The sequence below is a fragment of the Prinia subflava genome, chromosome 7 (assembly GCF_021018805.1).
Source record: "Prinia subflava isolate CZ2003 ecotype Zambia chromosome 7, Cam_Psub_1.2, whole genome shotgun sequence".
NCBI classification, from domain to species: domain Eukaryota; kingdom Metazoa; phylum Chordata; class Aves; order Passeriformes; family Cisticolidae; genus Prinia; species Prinia subflava.
The window spans coordinates 12,717,230-12,734,947 of record NC_086253.1 but is presented as its reverse complement, the minus strand read 5'-3'; the positions used below and the strand labels follow the sequence as shown (position 1 = coordinate 12,734,947).

The following is a 17,718-nucleotide window of genomic DNA, read 5'->3' as shown; positions in this document are numbered from 1 at the left end:
TTTGAATAACAAATTAAGTAAAAGGATTCATTTTATTTTTCAGTTACATCATAGACTAAATATAAGAAAATTAATAGAAATATATTTTATCAGAAAAAAATATATACAGCGTGATATCTAATCACACGTGTTACTCACCTGGATTTCTTGCTATCTATATCTATCCACAAAATAATAATTATATATTGATTTTCATCAGTAATAGGAACCTTAAACTAATTCCAACACCCTAATTATCTAGCAAATATTTTTACATTTTACTATTAAAAAAACAAAGCTAGGAATTAAGAGCTGGAGTTTCCCCAATATCCCTGTAATTCAGGAGAAGCTCTTTCTGGGATTTTCTGTTCTAAGTCATACAGAATTTTTTGTAAATTCCTTTCACAAGTCACAATGAATGAAAACAAAGCCATAAAAATTGTATAGAGAATAAATCCCAGTTGACTAAAACAAAGATTAATGAGATTGAATTAACTTGACTATGCAGTGTTAATCATATTAACACTAATATGATTCTGAAAAGTGTATTTATATAATAACACCACATGTATAACAAAACATGTGGAAAGAAAAAAAATTACATGCTATTAGCTATGGTCCCTTCTTTAAAACAAATTATTGAATCTTCCATTTATTGGGCAGCTGCTGCATTCACTCATTCATTCATCCACTCCCTCAACTGTTATTTATGTAATTAATTATTCAATCAATTGTTCACCGAGGGACCGTATATGATCTATGTTTTACAATTGACCTCAAAGAGCGAGGCAGCTGAATGCATCCGATAGAAAATAGAAAAAGGCATGGCAAGGTTCACAACAATTATCCAGGGTTCAAAGCCAAAAACGATTTCTTCCAGTCCATTGTCATATTCCGGGCGGCACCCAAACGCTGGTGGTATCCAGAGCTGCAGGAAAGAACGCGAGGCCAATATTAATCACCAGTCAATAGCCCCTAATGACTGTGACTCCACTGTACTGCAAATTGGCTTCAGGAATCCCTAAGAAACCCCTCCCTGTTGCTGCTGGGGCACCCTGCTGGAAGAGGGTTTCAGCTTCTGCTGGCTGCTACAGTTTTTGGACCGTTACTGAAAGGAGCCTCCCATATTCCACATTTAAATAAACTTGTTCCCCAAAAGCATAATCACTTCTTCCAGAAGTAAAATTTACTGCCTAAAAACTATAGAACCATGCAATTTTAATATACTTATCAGACTTGAAGGGATGGGAAGCTTTTGGGTATTAACTTGTGAACTACATTCAAAATGTCTTACCGAAAGGTTGCAAAGGAATAAAAACGCAGCGATGTTCTTCAAAATTCTCCTCTTGTTGTTAGTAACTGAGTTTCTACTGCAAAATGAGAAATCTGAGGCTGAGTGCATGACCAAGCTGTTGTCCTGACTTGTTTCTCCTTTGGCAACACCAGCACCATCGTTTTCTCTCCCACAGATGCTGCCTTTAAACAGACAGGGTATGTCACCACTGTCACGAGCAGCTCTGCCATTGTAAATCTCTTTGTACAAGGGGGTGAGGGGCAAGGTGGTCCCCCGAGAAATGGTCACTATTCGAAGAGTTTTAATGTCATCATTCACCTTTTCCTGCTCACGGTGGATGGATTCAATGATAAAGAGGTTCTGAATATATTTCTCAATAATTACCAGAACGGAGTAGGGCAGGTTGTACCATGTGTATTTGGGATGACCTTGGGCACAGATAATGGCGAGGATCGAGCCCCAGGAGAGCAGCCAGGAGCCTGCAGCTGTGCCCACCAGCAGTTCTGCATCCAGTTTTCGAGCAGGATTCTTGGAATTATCCAGCGATCTGTCTTCCAGTCTGTAGATGAGAAGGGCGACGATTCCAGCTGTGCACATGAGAGCCAACACGAAGATAGCGTGCAAATAAAACATAGTGAGTGCTAACTCACTTTTGATTTTTGACCCTCCAATCTGAATTAAATACACAACAACGATAGCTATTGTGCTAGTTAACACGATTAGTCCAAAAATCATTCCAACAGTTATGCCGTGGAATTTGAATGGGGTTTTGTTCTGCTGGTGGTGCTCAACTTTACGGCCGATGTTCTTCCACAGGACATAGAGCATGGTGGATGCTAGGATGTGGTACTCTATATTAAAGGGATATAGGTAATATATCCCTTGAGAAAATATCGAGCAGAGAGTTGTTGTTGTGCAATTGCATTGAGGTGCATGATCATCTAGAACTAAAGGAGAAGGAGAGATTAGTTATGTGCATTATCAAGAGTCCTTGGTTTAAATGAATAAATAAAACATAAATAAAATAATGAAACACAAAAGATAAGGTTTTAGTCAAACAACACCCAGTTACCCATCTGAGAAAAGGCTTCCCCATGCTTCGCTGGAGTTTGAAAGCAGAAGGCAGCCCCAGCAGTTGTCATAGAATGGCCTGGGTTGGAAGGGACCTTAAAGATCATCTACTTCAAATTCCCCTGCTGTGGACAGGGAACCTTCCACTAGACCAGGTTGCTCAAAGCCCAATCCAACCTGACCTGGAACATTTCCAGGGATGGAGCACCCACAGCCTCTCTGACCAATCTCTTTCAGTGTCATACTATCCTCATAGTGAAGAACTTTTATTTTAATATCCTTCTTACTCTAAATGTTTGCTGAATACAACTTGCACCATCGCGTCAATGGACAAAATTATTCATTAGTTAAAAAAAACCATCCAGAGCAAAGTCCTTGTCTTGTAAAACAGTGCTAATGGATAACTCCATTCCTTTGAGCCATCCCACCAAATCCTGTAGGACCACAGGCTACATACTATCACTCTCCTGGGAAAGATTTGCAAGATTATCCATACTTGTTTTTTTATGAATAACATAGTAAGTAGTAAACTCTCGTTTTAACACTGCTATGTTAATTTATTACTGTGATTCAGTAATACACTGGTTCCTCAGTGATGTTCCTCAGTGATGTTTTTCCTCAAAAGAAATGTTCTCAAAAAATTTGTTTGTTTGGAACTTAGAAGAAAACTACTGCCTTGAGCACATATATGATAATGATCACATAACATTTCAGTGTCAGCTAATTACCACGTGCCCCAGAATGACTATGCTGACATAGTCTTGAATGACTCAGGTACATCCTACAATGACAGTATTTTGTATGAGTGTGCTAGAGCAGGAATTTCAATATGCACCAATCCTTTTGCTTACCTATACTTATGTTCCCAAAACCAAGCGTGATTAGTCTTTCCTTGTGTTCATTCAATTGATGTTTTGACTCCGTTAACACACCATTTGTCCACAGGAGCAAATTTGTGAAAACAGAATGGATAACACCAAACCTACAAAATAAAGTAATTATTGCAGGAATCTGCACAGACTATATCTCATGAAATATGTGAAATGAAAAGGTAACTTTCTGTATACAGGCTATATGGCACTATTTATTTATCAGTGCACACAGAGGGTTGAAAAGTCATCACCAATCTCTAAAGATGTTCTGCAGTCACCTGAATATCAGACTTCCAAAACCTTACAGAAATGTAATATGTTAAATAGCCTAATGTATTAAAATATTAATAGAATGCTTTTATTGTTTCTTATGCTCTCTTATGTGATGGGTTTTACTCTTTGGGCAGGACAAATCATGTTAGTGATTGAACAGTCTGAACAGGATTATTTATTTGCAAACCGTATTTCACAGCCTTCTGCAGTGTTCCTTCATATTCTGTGTCTGATCTTTCTTCACAAATACCACCACCATCTCCAACTTCTAGCCCATGCACTTCTGTCTTCTGGAGAGAGCTGAAGCTAACAGAGGGCTTTATTCCATTCAAAGTACTGGTACAAATGAGGGTAGGCCTCCATGCATTTTTGAGACTCCTGGCCTCTGACCATTTCAGCTTGGTGGAACAGAATGGCACTGGAGAAAGAAGTGTATTCATGGTTCTGAACTTCCTAATAAAATCCAGAAAAAATTGTCCTCCATTGCCAAGCAGTCCCTTTTTTGTAAGAGGCGATGTACCTATCTCTTTCCTAGGCACAATCTTTTTACCCACCAATGCCAGGTGTTCTCCTGCACCCAAGGCTGTTCATGTTCTTTCATCAAGAAACAGTTCTTTATTACAACACTATTCTCAATGATAAACTTGCAGTTAGATTTTTTTAAAATCTATAAATCCTATAAATCTTATAAACAGAGCTGATAGCACCAGCTGACATTGCAAAGCTTTCTGTAATCACTCTCTTCCTGAGCATGGGGCTCAAACACTTACCCAAGAGAGCAGAACAAATGGAGAACCTTCACCACAGATGACATTTCTGAGCAAATTTATTTTACCTCCTATAGAAACCAATCAGATCATTGATAACTTTAAACAAGTACTTTGAAAATTACCATGTTTACTTCCTTATGTTCCATGCACAGAGAGATTAATGTACATTAATCTGCCTTCTCACAAAACCAGAAAACACACTGGATCTGCTTTGGTACATAGGATACCACCAGGGAGGTTGTGTATCCAAGTGCATGTGCACAGCTGCATCTACCACAGCTGTGAGGTGTGGTTGACATGCCTGAGGGATGGGATGCCAGAAGGACCTGGATCAGCTCAAGTGGCCCTATGGGGACCTTATGTGGCTCAAAAAGGCCAAGAGCAAGGTCCTGCACCTGGGCCAGGACAAGCCCCAGTATCACTATGGGCTAGAAACAGTCAAGGCTAAGTGGGACACCCTCTGAGCATCCTGATCCAGGTGAATGTGTCCCTGGTTATTGCAGAAGGGTTGGAATAAATGGCTTTTAAAGGTTTCTTCCAACCCAAACTATTCTATGTGTCTAAGACCCAGTTTTAAAAAGGTACTTCCTATAAAATCAATATGAAATAACTTAGTTACATTGCATTGACTGCAGGCTGGTGATACGGGTTCCCTTTCAGTAGGTAAACCAATAAAACATAATATAGTGCATAGTCTTAAAACACACACATGATGCTTCCTTCTTGAGTCCATGGTATCATATATTGCCATTTTCCTTTCTCATGTCCCCAGGCTCTTGTCCAAGCCAAGGTGTATCCTAAAGGCCTTTCAATCAATATCTACTTTATTCTCTAGCTCTGTCCAGTCTCTGTTCCGGGTCAGGCTTCCCAAGGCATCAATGGGAAAAACAGATGTATTTTGTGACTATTTTGTATTACAAAATATCAGTGTAGGTTAAATAAGGGAAAATGGAGTTACTTTCTATTTAACTGTTCTATTTCTTTCTACTTAATGCAATCAAGAGGAGAATCAATCTCTGTATATTTTCATTGTCCCTCATACAATAAAACTTTGGTGTTAAACCTACACCAATTAACATGGTAGATGAGAATCAGATCTACATTACCTTTCAAGTGTTTTGAAGGACTGGATAACATCCTTTGCATGACACCACAGAAAGTACACCTACATGGAAGAAATACAGAGAAATATCATTACACTAATGAGCGTGTGTTACACTCAGAAAGGAAAATGCATCTATAGATAGACATTCCAATGGTTAAAACGTCTGATGATTTAAATGGAGGCAGCTCCATCTCCACACATGTGAAAGAGCTCATGATTTCCTGTGATATTTACACAGAACCTGAGATTTCTTACATGAAAAATCAGTGGCTTGACAGCAGAAAGTCTAAGTATCACTCACCAAAACATATTTTCCTTCTGTATGTAAGGAGACTTTTATTTCAATGACAAATCAAATAAAGCTGCTGGCTGTGGACAGAGGTAAGATTGCTGCAGGGCATGGTGATGCTAATTTTGAATAATTTATGAAATACATTAAATTCTGTGGAGGGAAAGAGATTGATGAAAGGATGCCAGACTTGACTAATAAAACAACAGGTGCCCAGGAAGCATGAGAAAAGTTTGTACTTACTGCCTGAGAGACAATCCCATTAAGAACACAGCAGTTGCACTCAAGGATAGTGCAGAAAACTCAAGGAATAAAAGAGACAGACAACAATAATGAGTTAGCAAGTCAAGAGCAAAGAGGAATAAAATTAGAACTCTCTGTGAAAGCATAATGGAGACCTCAGAAAGAGATTGCTGCTGAAACAAAACCAAGTGTGGATAGGTTCAAGAAGAACCATACCAGTATTCCCCAGGGATGTTAGGGTGACATTGGGAGTCTGTTTACTCCCAGTAGTTCCTAGGATACTGAACTCCTCAGAAGTGAACTATCAGGAGAGAGAGAGTCCTAAGACTTCTCTTAGATACCCACCTGCTTTGGTGTTCCAGAAATGGTCTGAATAGTGATACAAACTTTGGGTTTTTATTCAGCAACCAGAGTAACTGGAAGCCTGTTTTTCCACAGCAACTTTTAGTGTAGGACACCTTCACAGCCACGGTTTCTGAGGCATTCAATGCCTCATTTTGGAAAAAGCTAGACAAATTCAGTTCTTTATGGCTCACCTATAGTATCCAGCAACAACAATTCCTCTAATGAAGCATTTATCAATGAGAGGAGTGGCTGCTGTAAAATCCCAAATGTAAAGACTAAAATATTTCGTGTAGGCTTCAACCGAAATCAGATTGAAATTACCTTAGTCTCTAAAGCCATATTCAATTTCCCATCCTGGGATAAATGCAGTAAAATCTGAAACCATTTTTTAAAACTTATAAAAACATAAGTTTTGAAGATCTTTTTGGACACAAGATAGTGGAAAGAAATAGGAAAAGTCAGTAAAGAAATAACATAAAATCCAGTTTTCACTCACAGAATACTCATTGCCTCAAGGGGACTCCTGCCTGCAGAAGAACATAATGCACAGCTTATGAACATGTTAGTTCATACATGGGGTCAGAATATATTTATTAATTTAATGGCATGTATCAGGATGCCTCACTTAGAGTAAATGACAACGGAATCTGATACATATCTGGTAGAAAACAAATTCTTTGGGTTTTAGATGACACACATTAGGGATGTTCTCTGCTGTGATTTCATCCAGCATTTCAAAGACACAAGATTTTTCTAATGTAAGAGGTATCTGGTTAATTACTTTTTAAATTTAACTTTTTCTTTGATTGCTCAGGCTAACATTCAAGTGTTCATTCTTTTAAGCTCTGTAGATGATAAATTCAATGACACTAGGTGATGTAAAATTTAATTTAGAATTCTTGTTGCCTTTGTTCAGCATTTTTATTTGCCATTCTCCCACACTTCAGTTCATGGTGGCTGGAAACCTTGTCAGCTCTGGGTCACTGGCTGTAGTGAAGAATGCTGTGTTCAGATCAGCAAGGCAGAAGGGCCTAATTTCATTGATTTGTTCTTCAGAAATGAAGTAAAGAAGTTGCAAGACATGGAGAGTGGATGTTACAAGAATGTGAAATTAAGATTACTTCAACCAACTCAGACTTTCACCATCAGAAAAAACCATAATGGGATGACTGTTTAAATTTCATTTTTTTTTAACTATTGAAGAAAGCAGAAAAATGTAGGTTTTTTCAAAAGCTCATTTACATGCAACCACAATTGCTACAAAAACTTTTCCTTCGAAATGACTTAGACCTCTTGGAAAATTCATAAAAGTGCCTGGCTATGATTATCTCAGCTGAGTGGCTTTTTCTTTCCTTCTTCCCTGCAGCCCTTCAGACAGGGGTTGAGGGGAGTTAAAGTGGGAAACAATCATCTATGGAGTGTCACTGCACACTGTAGACCCAAAGCCTTTAGCAAAAAGGCAGCTGGAATATTTCACAGGAGTCACTGACTGGTTGCTACTGTGCAGCCACTGATAAGAACAACCAAATCCTTCTAGAAGGATCATCCATGTTCATTTGTTACAGGAAAATTGTGCAAGTGTTTTAGAACCAGCTAGGAAGGGGTTTGCCCCCTTTAACTTACCAGGCCTACACCTCTAACCACAATGGAACATCAGGTTAGACAGACCAAATTGAACTTGTGTCACAAGTCCTACACACATAAATAAGGCAATTGTCTTTAGCCAAAATATTCATTTCAGCCTGAAAATTCTGAAAATTCTGCGTGTATCCTCAATTAAACAAAAAGACCATGTAATTTCAACTACAGGAAGACATTTTTTGTTATTTTTTTTTTCAAACCCATGTTTGAAACCCATGAATTTTATGGCTAAGCAACTTCAGGCTGCAAAGCTTGAATTTACTATAAATGCACAAGCATTTAGTCCTCAAAAGTCTTCTGTGATATGCTTAAAAATCAAATTAGCATTAAGGCTACTGATGACAAGATAAAATATGTTTTTGGTAAGAAACAGAGATTAATATAAAACTGCAACCAGTGACTTTTACCTGTAAGATGGTGTGGACAGCATGTGTAACAGGAAAAATGCCTTCAGTTGGTGATAAACAGTTTGAAAAATCAATATAATATCCAATTTTAAAGGAGTCCAGAATTAAAGTAATCACTGCAAATAATGTAATCCCACCTACAAACAAAAAAGATATTTGAAAATTTTAATGCATAGTTATAGTGTCTAGAGATTATTTGTAACATATACAAAAATCTATTAAGGGGTATGAAAGTTGATTAAAATCTGTGTTCTTGTTTAGGAAAATAAGACTGGATCAACGCTCATGAAGATAATTGACTCCATGAAATAAGTGCCTGTAATTTGTGACAGCCTCTGCCCAGTACCTTAAGCAAGCTCACACTGGACAGCCCCTGCACGGTCAGTGAGGAGTCGCCAGCCCTGCAGTGCCCAGGACATTCAGCACCTTGCAGAGTGCCCAGCTCTGGGCAGGATCAGCCTCCCAAGTGACAGTGGCACTGAAACAGCCACAGAGGGCATGAATGACACCCCTGAGCAGCCACACTGCAAATTGGGCAGTGTTGGGGAACAATCACCTTCTCCCAGCCCAAACGCTCTACAGTGGGAGGTGACACAATCACTTGTGTGCCCTCCCATGGCTCAGGGGTCACACTTTAGTTCAGAGACCACAACCACAATGAGATGTATGGTTTATTCTCCCAGAAAGGAACCAAAGATTTAATTTCACTATCTATATTTCATACACATGCAAAAATATCCTAACATATTAGTCTAAATATCCTAAAGAACTTGGAAATATATTTCCCTTTTTGGTTTTTTGGGGGTTTTTTTGTTTGTTTTTTTTTTTGGGGGGGGGGTTGGTTTGTTGTTGTTGTTGTTGTTGTTGTTAGGGTTTTTGGTTGGTTGGTTGGTTGTTGTTTTTTGTGTGTGTGTGTTTTTGGTTTGCTTTGATTTTGTTCTTATTTGCTTTGTACCTGTATGACTAAGTACAACTGGCTACAAGATTACTGAACCAAACTGTAAGGCCTCCATTCCCTTGGTTTTGGTTTGTTTTTAGAGGGGGTATTTTTGGAGGTTTGGTGGGATTTTTTCCTCTTTTTTAGGCTTTTATTCAAGCAAGATTTCACTGGATTTAATTTGAACTTATTTGAATGAAGACTAGATAAAAATTTATTTATTACAGATAGACTTAGACTATAAGTCTAGAGCTTACAATAGACCTTACAATATAAACCAGCATCAGTATCTCAGTCTTTCTTTACAATTCCTCACAAAGTAAATAACATCAAGCATGTAGACTTTGATGAATATTTATCTTTTATATGGGGCCACAACCTAACTTCCATTTAAGTACCACATGTTCCACTAAATTAAAAATTTATTTAATTAATACCTTTTTTCTCAAAGTTGCATTGATAAAAATTAAGTAGAAATTATATAAACATACTGTAATTTTGTTTATTATTTCATTGACCCTTTAAAATTAAACAAAAGAATGGACTTCAGAAACCTTTTTAATACAAGGGTATGAATTCCAGTCGGATTTTATGTTGCTGTTTTACAGTCTCTCTATAATAAAAACACTGTCAAATTACTTGGGTAATTGAGTGTAATTTCTACCAAGAGCTAAAAACCTTTGCTTTTATATTGCAAAATTTAAAACCTCAGCTCTGTGCTTCATGCATGTGTATAATCCCATACAGGTTTTTTTTAATTATGCTTCTTAGGTCAGCTAATTTGTATTCTAACACATGTAACAGGACTGGAGCTCATGTTTTTAAATAAAGGTGCTATTTTCATTGTGTGTGAAAGTAAATGGTATCATAAAATACAAAATTATAGGCGATTCTTGAGATCAAATTATATGTTTCCTTCCTTATCTAAAGAATTTTAATAATTCTGAAACAAATTAGAATTGCTAGTTCTGATTATATAATTATAAATATAACTGATTATAAATCACTCTACCTAAGGTAACTAGACATGCTCTGAACAAGGTGTTAGACTAGATGACCTTCAGAATCCCTTCCTACCTGAATTAATCTAAGATTGATTTTGTAATTTATGGTTTATTTACAAAGTATGCAGGAAATAGCCTGTTTGTCTTAAATGTATCAGTTTGAGTGACTTCACATATTATGATTGTTTCAATAAGAAGGCAAAAGCTATCTTCTGAAGCAAAAAGATTATCAATTAATCTTTTCTCTGACCTCCAGGGGTTAGAAGACTTTATATGACTCTTTTAATTGAAGATTTTTTCATTTATTCAAATGGTATTTAGATATTTCTGCAATCACCCAGGTGACCACACTAGAAGTCTATGCAAAGTGTCCAACGTGCTTATTTATGGGCTTCAAAAGAGAATGATTGTACTAATTTTCTTAGTCGAAAATCAAAGCACAACCATAATGAGCATGCATATGGTATGTTAATAGTTTTTCTGTCAACCTTTTGTAATGGAAACTTCAGTAGTATGTACTAATATTAAATTGACACCAATAATTTCAAGGAAGATAATTCCACCACTCAGTTATTTCCATTTAAAATATTAAGAAATGTTAAATGATTGCTATTGAGTGCTGTTTTATTATTGCTTCTTTTCAAACATTTGTTGAAACCTGTGTGTCTTAAGGGATCAATAAGAGGATTTTCCATATTGCTAAGTGCTGGCTCATTTCTTCCTAGTAACCATCAAGAAGAACAAAAAACTCTAATGATACAGTTGCAAAAATACCACTCTCGCTTTAAAGTATTGTTCAAATAACTGGCAATTCAATGCAGGCAGAAAAATATATTCAAGTTGAAGTCTGTCAAGAGCTTTTAAGTTGATCAGTTGTCAATGCTTTAAACAGAAACTGTACTGTTAAAGAATGTGATAAAATAAAGCTGTTTATGAAGCCAACTGATTTTCATTTTGTGTTCTCCAGCTCACTTCACTGAACTTTCCCAAAAAAAATGGTCAGAGAGCTTTTCCTAGTGGGAGAGCTTATTTAGGGGAATAACATTTGGAACAAGTCAAGGAAAGACTTCCTAAGGTTCCCTGTGGTTATTTGAATTAGGCTAACTGTGTTGTATTAAAGACACAGCTCTGCCACAAACTTTTCCCACATTCAGACTCTAGGAGTGGTTCTTCATCAACCACACAGGCGGGAAGACAACCAGGCTCAAGGTTCACACAACTGAGACCTTGGTGCAGAGAGGCTCGAGGAAACTTTCCTGTGAGCAGTTCTTGAAAACTGATCACCTGTCCTTCTAGCATTGCTAAAGATGTACAAAGAGTCAGTTACAGGAGGTTTTTGTTAAATCATTCCATTTCAACATTTGTCAGAGCAAAATGGTCTAAGTAGGCAACTGCCACCACTTTTACTAAAATGATATTCACAGTTTGAAAGGATTCATGAAAATACCTTCATTTAATGGTGTTTAATACATTTGCTCTCACAACTATAGCAAGGAGATGTTCTTCAAAAGTAGCTGATAGAGTTAGTAAAAAATTGCAGAAAGCTTTCCATGGAAGAACTCAAACAAAATATGTCTGTCTGACTCCTCCCCTTTTCTTTTCGGACTTTTGATCTTTCAGGTAAAAGATTTCTATGACAAAAACACTGATAAAGAGGAGGGTAAGGGGTAACTTGGCAGATGAATTGCCACTTGAGTTTTTCCTTAGCTCAAATAAGTTTCCTTTTACCAACAGAGGATAAAGGATTGTACAGACTTGTTGTAACTACAAGAAACTCCCAAGAATAGGAAAGTGTAGGTCATTCCCTAAGGGCAAATTTGTTGAATTGCAGCCTTGACATCCAAGAGAAGCCATGGAAGCCGCACCACTTGAGAAGCCAGTACAAAGAGCCATCCTGTGCTGGTAAAAGAAATGAATAAGGTAACCTAGTAGTTCAATCCAGGATCTTATTTCTAAGTTTCTGTGACTCCTTATATTCTGTAGGACAAATGAAATGCTGTGAATGTGGCGCCAAAGGAAGAGGGCAGGGATCCTGCTGTACTTACCCATGCTAGGCAGTATTTATTCCATATTTAGGAGGGGAAAGCTACCCTCTGAATAACAAAAGCTTAGCTTGGTCCAAGGTAGGATCAAGTTAAGCTTTGCATTAATTTCAGGAGGTTGTAAGCCACATAAGCTAATGAAAAATTCTTGAGAGATGGATATTGCCTTGGAAAATAGTAAATAATCAAGCAGAACAATTCAACAGTTGGTATGTGAAATCCATATATTTCAGTAAAGAGTTTTCAGACCATGGCTGTACATTAGATATTAAAAACCCCCTAGGTTTTCTGTCAGGTATTCAAACACAAATGTTAACAGTTGCAAAGAAAATAAATGATGCACAAGCACTGAGATTGATAACAAAACTACATTTCCATAGCACCACCTTACTGTTCAAAATAATCAGGTGTCAGGTGTTCTTGGAATTTTCATTTAGATATTTCATTAGCTGCTGTGAAAGTTAGGTGTTGTCTCATTGTTGGTAGGTAGAAAACATTTTATGGGAAAGCTGTCATAACATTCCACTTAAATACTTACTTTCCAATCTATCACTTACAGTGCTGAGACTGGAAGAGACTGGTAAAACTGGGATTGCCTATTATTCCACAAGCACTGATGTAGGCTGTTTCTTTTCCTTGGTACCTGATAAATCAGCATTCCTGTCACAGCACTGTGATGTGCTCCCCTCTCAGGTTCTTATCCTCGAGATTTAGTGGTAAAGTGTCTTTTGCCCTCTGAAACAGCTCTTGCCAGAAGCAGAAGAGGAGTCAGGAGTCACCATCTCAGGTTTTCCAAGGTTGTTTATTCTTTCTTATCTTATAGTTCTTTCTGTGCTCTGCCAAGGTTCCTGCTGCAGCAGAGAACTCACGGTGACTCCCCCTGACTGGGAGGGTCTCAACTTCTTATACTACGTTACATGTCTATTATATTTACAATTAATTACCAATGCCTACCCCCTATGCTAGACAGGTCGTCTCTACTCTAAACCAATCCCTTGTGACCCAGCACTGCAGAAGATGGAGGGCAAGAACAAGAAGGAAGAAGAACAGGTCCACACCCTGATTCCCCCATCTTGGCTTTTCATCCTCCATTCTGAAAAACCCCAAATTCTACTTTTCCACCCTGTGATAAACTACTACTCATTTCACACTCTTGAGACTTGTAATTCCTCTTGGACTCTGTGCCAAGGTTTCCAACGCCCCTGTACAGACTTCAAATCCCCCTGTACAGGTTCCAAACCTCCTGCTTGGGTCCCAGACCCCTTTGACAGGGTCCCTGACCCTCCAGGATGACCAGAGGGATGCCATGGACTCCAACACTCCCCAGACACCTTCTCTCAATATACCTTTATATCCTCACTCTGGTACGTGCCTGACTCTGCAGATAAGGGCCAGCACATCCCACCATTACCCTCGCAAATTTGTACACCTTTTCTGCAAGCAAACGCTGAGTTTAGATTCCTTGCTTAACTGTTTTATACTAATATATACTAATGTTTGTACTAATTACAAACTGATCTGGTTAGGGATTTTGCCCTCTTCTAACTCTAGATGTTTTGAAAGCATCACTGTACACATATAAACAGGAATCTCTGATATACATTGGTATAGAGAGCACTTGAGGACCTTTCTGACTGGTACTACCACAAAGTAAATTGCATTATACCATCTGGAAAAGATGATAATTTTTCCAGAAGAGCTGCAAGACACCAACAAAATTGCCTCTTCCACTAGCTGTATTTTGTAGGAATAGGCTAAAAAGCTAGCCTGTCATTTCTTCTAAGTGCAGCTAATAAATAATCAGTAAGATCCCATATGAAGCTGTTTTGAGAATGAGAAGTTCCTTTAACACAACAACCTATTCTGAGAGTCAAAAATAAGTGCACCTGTAATAACAAGGGATTTGTCCCATGAGAATCATTAAAGAAAATATGTAAACAATCTGAAGATAGATTTGATAGACAAGTAAAATGTCTTTTACTAACCAATAGAATAATTAACAAGAAAGCTATTAACCAATTAGAAGTTGCCCTCAAGGTTTGTAAAAACTGTATAAAAGCATGTCGCCATAATAAAGAGAAACCTTCTGAACTTTTATAGTGTCACTCTATGTGTCATGACCGTCCTAACAACAATATTTCATTTTTCAAGTTTCACCAAAGCAGCCTGGGTAAGGAAGAAAGGTGCTGGAGCTTTCAGCACTATAAAAGGTAGGTTGGAAAGTGAGGATGTTTAACAAACAGCTTCCCAATACAATCTCCTACTATGTTCAGCTTATGCATATATTTACTTTAGAGTGCACTGTGTGTGCATTCCGTTCATGAATACCAGGATGCCTGCCGGTAGGGATGGAGAAGGGAAACAAAGAGGCAGCAGACACGGGAGATGGCACAGGTGTCCCCTGTGCGGTACCACTCTCTGTGCCATCGGCCCGTACTTACACTTCAGCCAGCGGGCTCCGGCGTGCGTGTCCTTGTCCTGGATCAGCCTCCTCTGCGTGCAGCTCCTGCAGAGGTACCACAGCATCCACAGCAGCTGGATCAGCATCAGCGTGATGAGGTAGGAGAGCAAGTGGCTCTTGCTGATGCCCACGGCATGCACAGCCCAGGCGAAGGTAAGCAGCAGCCCGGCCAGGAAGAGGTTGATGCCGTACTGGCTGCTGAGGATCTCGGCGTTTTTCTGCGGGTAGCTGCCGCCCACCGCGGGGCACCCGGCAGCTTGCTCCATCTCCCAAGCCGCCGGCCAGGTGCTGCGAGCAGGCGGCCCCGCTTTCCCCGGGGAGCCCCGGGGCGCTGCTGGCCCGTCCCCCGCCGCGGCGGGGGCGGAGCGGGGCCGCCGGCCTGGCCGTGCCCTGCCCGCGGGTGGGGGTCCCCGGCTGCCGGGGCAGCCCCGCTCTGCCGCCGCGGGAAGGGCAGCTGAGGTTTTCTCACTGGGACTGACAAGGTTCACACCAGGGTAAGGAGAAGTCGCTCGGTTCGGAGCCAGCCTTGCCCGGCTGGCTTTGGTGAGGGACATGGGGTTGTGTCCGTGCTGAGCCCTGTGCGGTGTGACACGTTCCCTGTTCCACGGACAGGAAGATGCGAAAGGCACCGTGGGGTGAAACCCCCGGCCCGACGGCTGGAAAGGCGAGGAGAGGCGAGGCTGGAGCTGCCCTGCAGCCCAGGAGCCGCCAGTGCTGATGGAGCTCCTCAGCACGGCGGGCACAGGGATCACACGCGTGCTTCACACTCTGGGCCCCACGGGCCATCCTTTGGGCAATCGGCACTTGCGTTGGGAGATCAGGACCTCGGTTTGCAGGAATTCTCCAGACCTTCCAAAAGTGGCAATTTACCTTGTTTTGGTTTTTTTTTAGAAAGTCCCGTTCTGACAGCACAGTACTATAGGAATTGCTAGCTGGAGAAGCAACTAGTGAGCTCAAAGTAGCAAAACCTGCTGCAGAATTTAGTCCACTTCTTATATATTCATTATCCCAATATTTATACATACTTTCAGTATTGACCCTTTTCTACTTAAACTGAATCCCCTTAAGTACTTGGGTGCCAAGTATACCTTGGAGGCCAAACACCAAGATAGACTGGTCCTTGTCTTGGCCAAACAGGTCTTACATTCTTGCTCTGTATCTGTTGGTCAACTATTGATTAGCCAAAAACATTGCTTTTTACAGTGAGTGACCCACACCTCGCATGAAATTAAGCCTAGTTCACTAGTTCAATTGCAATTTAAATATATATATATATACTGAAAATACAGCATCTAAGGATCTATTTTAATCTACCTCCTCTGTCAAAGGAGTAATTTTAAGCTTTTTCTCTTCTGAAGCCAGAAATTAATAGAAGGGTTTTCCTCATATAACAATGGACATATTTAAACTTATACTAAGTGGCTGGGTTTCACAAGCCTCTTAAGGAATAGGGAAGATAAACAAAATGGTAGAAACGTGGAATGAATGAATTCTGGACAATCACCTTGATGCCTTAGGAATGCTGACCTGAAACAGGGACTGGACAGAGCTAAAGTAGGTATTTATTGAAAGCCTCTAGGATCTACTTTGGGCAGGACAAGAGCCTGACCAGGGCTACACCTAAGAGGGACTAAGAATGGTCATAAAAAGACAGGTCACGAGGTCTCACATTTTTATAAGTTTTGGTCCATTTGCTTATTGAGGTTTAATTGTCCAAATACAGCTCCAGGCTGTGAGGTCTCATCCTTCTTGTTTCCCCTTTCACTCCACCGTTGTTTATGCTTTTGGGCCTGAAAGTTGTCCTTGGTCTTCAGGAGGAAAAGGATTTGTTTTTCTACCTACTCTGAAGAGAGATTACTAGCACTTAACATGAGGCTCAGAACTACACTCCTAGACAGCACAGAATCTGAAAAACATGAAAACTAAAATTTAAGGCATCAACCTATTTAGGTAAACATAAAAAAGTAGTAGTCCCTGTCCTTTATAAGTTTTATCCTCTTCTCAAGAAACAGGTGTTTTAAGACATCTGCAAATTTTCCTTTTGAGGAAGGTACTTAATAGGAAGCCAGCCCTATGTTTCTGTCTGGCCTGTTAACAGCAATATAAATCAAATGCATAAATAGTCAAAAAGAGGCTTCAATCACCTCTAGCTCACAGCCACATCCATCACTATCAGAAATGGCATTGTGGAATTGCCAAATCCTACTTCTATCTCATATGATCTAACCTTGAAAGAATAACTAAGGAAGATGCTTCCATCTACAGAGCTTCTATGGGTGACTGTGATAAATAATCTTCACTACATGAACTATTTTACTTCAAATTATACAAGAGCATCCCTTGTCACCTGTGAAGGAAAGCTCTTTGGTGCTGGTACACATTCTCATCCTGAAATAATGTAAATGGACACAGAAGATACCTGTGCTGGTCTGTACCAAGAAAATACATTCAAGCTTTAGTAGAGGTGGGGATTTCAATTACCTCATATTTTTTTCAGGGAATTATTATGCTACCTCTTTCTACTCTCTTGCCCTAAATTTTTTATTTGGTGGTAAAGAAAATAACAAAAGCAAGGAGTTCACAGAAGTGGCAGGAGCATTGTGTCAGGTTACAATTAAAACAAGCCTTGTTTTACATTCTTACCAGATTTGCCACTACTTCCTTTTGAGCATGTAAGTGAATGAGTATTGTGTTGGATATTCAGAACTGGTACTGAAAGACTGCACTTTGTACAATGAGCGTATCTGCCCAGGATTCTCAGAGACATCAAAGTAGTCAGAAGACAAAAGCTCTCCAGAGGTGAACAGTGTTATTACACCTTCCAGAAACCCAGCTGAGGGGGCACGAAAGACAAAGATATTCCAAGTCAAGTACAGTATGTAAAATCTGTATGAACATCTATTTTATAGAAAAAGCAATGAGATGGGGTGGAAGTCTCCAAGGAAGTGTAATTAGCTGGTTAAACAAATACTGAACAACTATTGA

At 39.4% G+C, this 17,718-nt stretch overlaps 1 protein-coding gene across 1 annotated transcript; it reads right to left on the bottom strand.

Annotated features, from left to right (window-relative positions):
* Positions 1–148: 148 nt before the first annotated feature.
* On the bottom strand, positions 149–15,165 carry OTOP1 (otopetrin 1). Its single transcript, XM_063401192.1, has 6 exons — positions 14,714–15,165; positions 8,290–8,426; positions 5,366–5,424; positions 3,196–3,326; positions 1,274–2,220; positions 149–907 (listed from the first exon to the last, which is right to left on the bottom strand). The coding sequence occupies exons 1-6, from the start codon at positions 14,997–14,999 to the stop codon at positions 737–739; spliced, it is 1,731 nt and encodes a 576-aa protein (XP_063257262.1). The 5' UTR covers positions 15,000–15,165; the 3' UTR covers positions 149–736.
* Between the last annotated feature and the right edge of the window lie 2,553 nt (positions 15,166–17,718).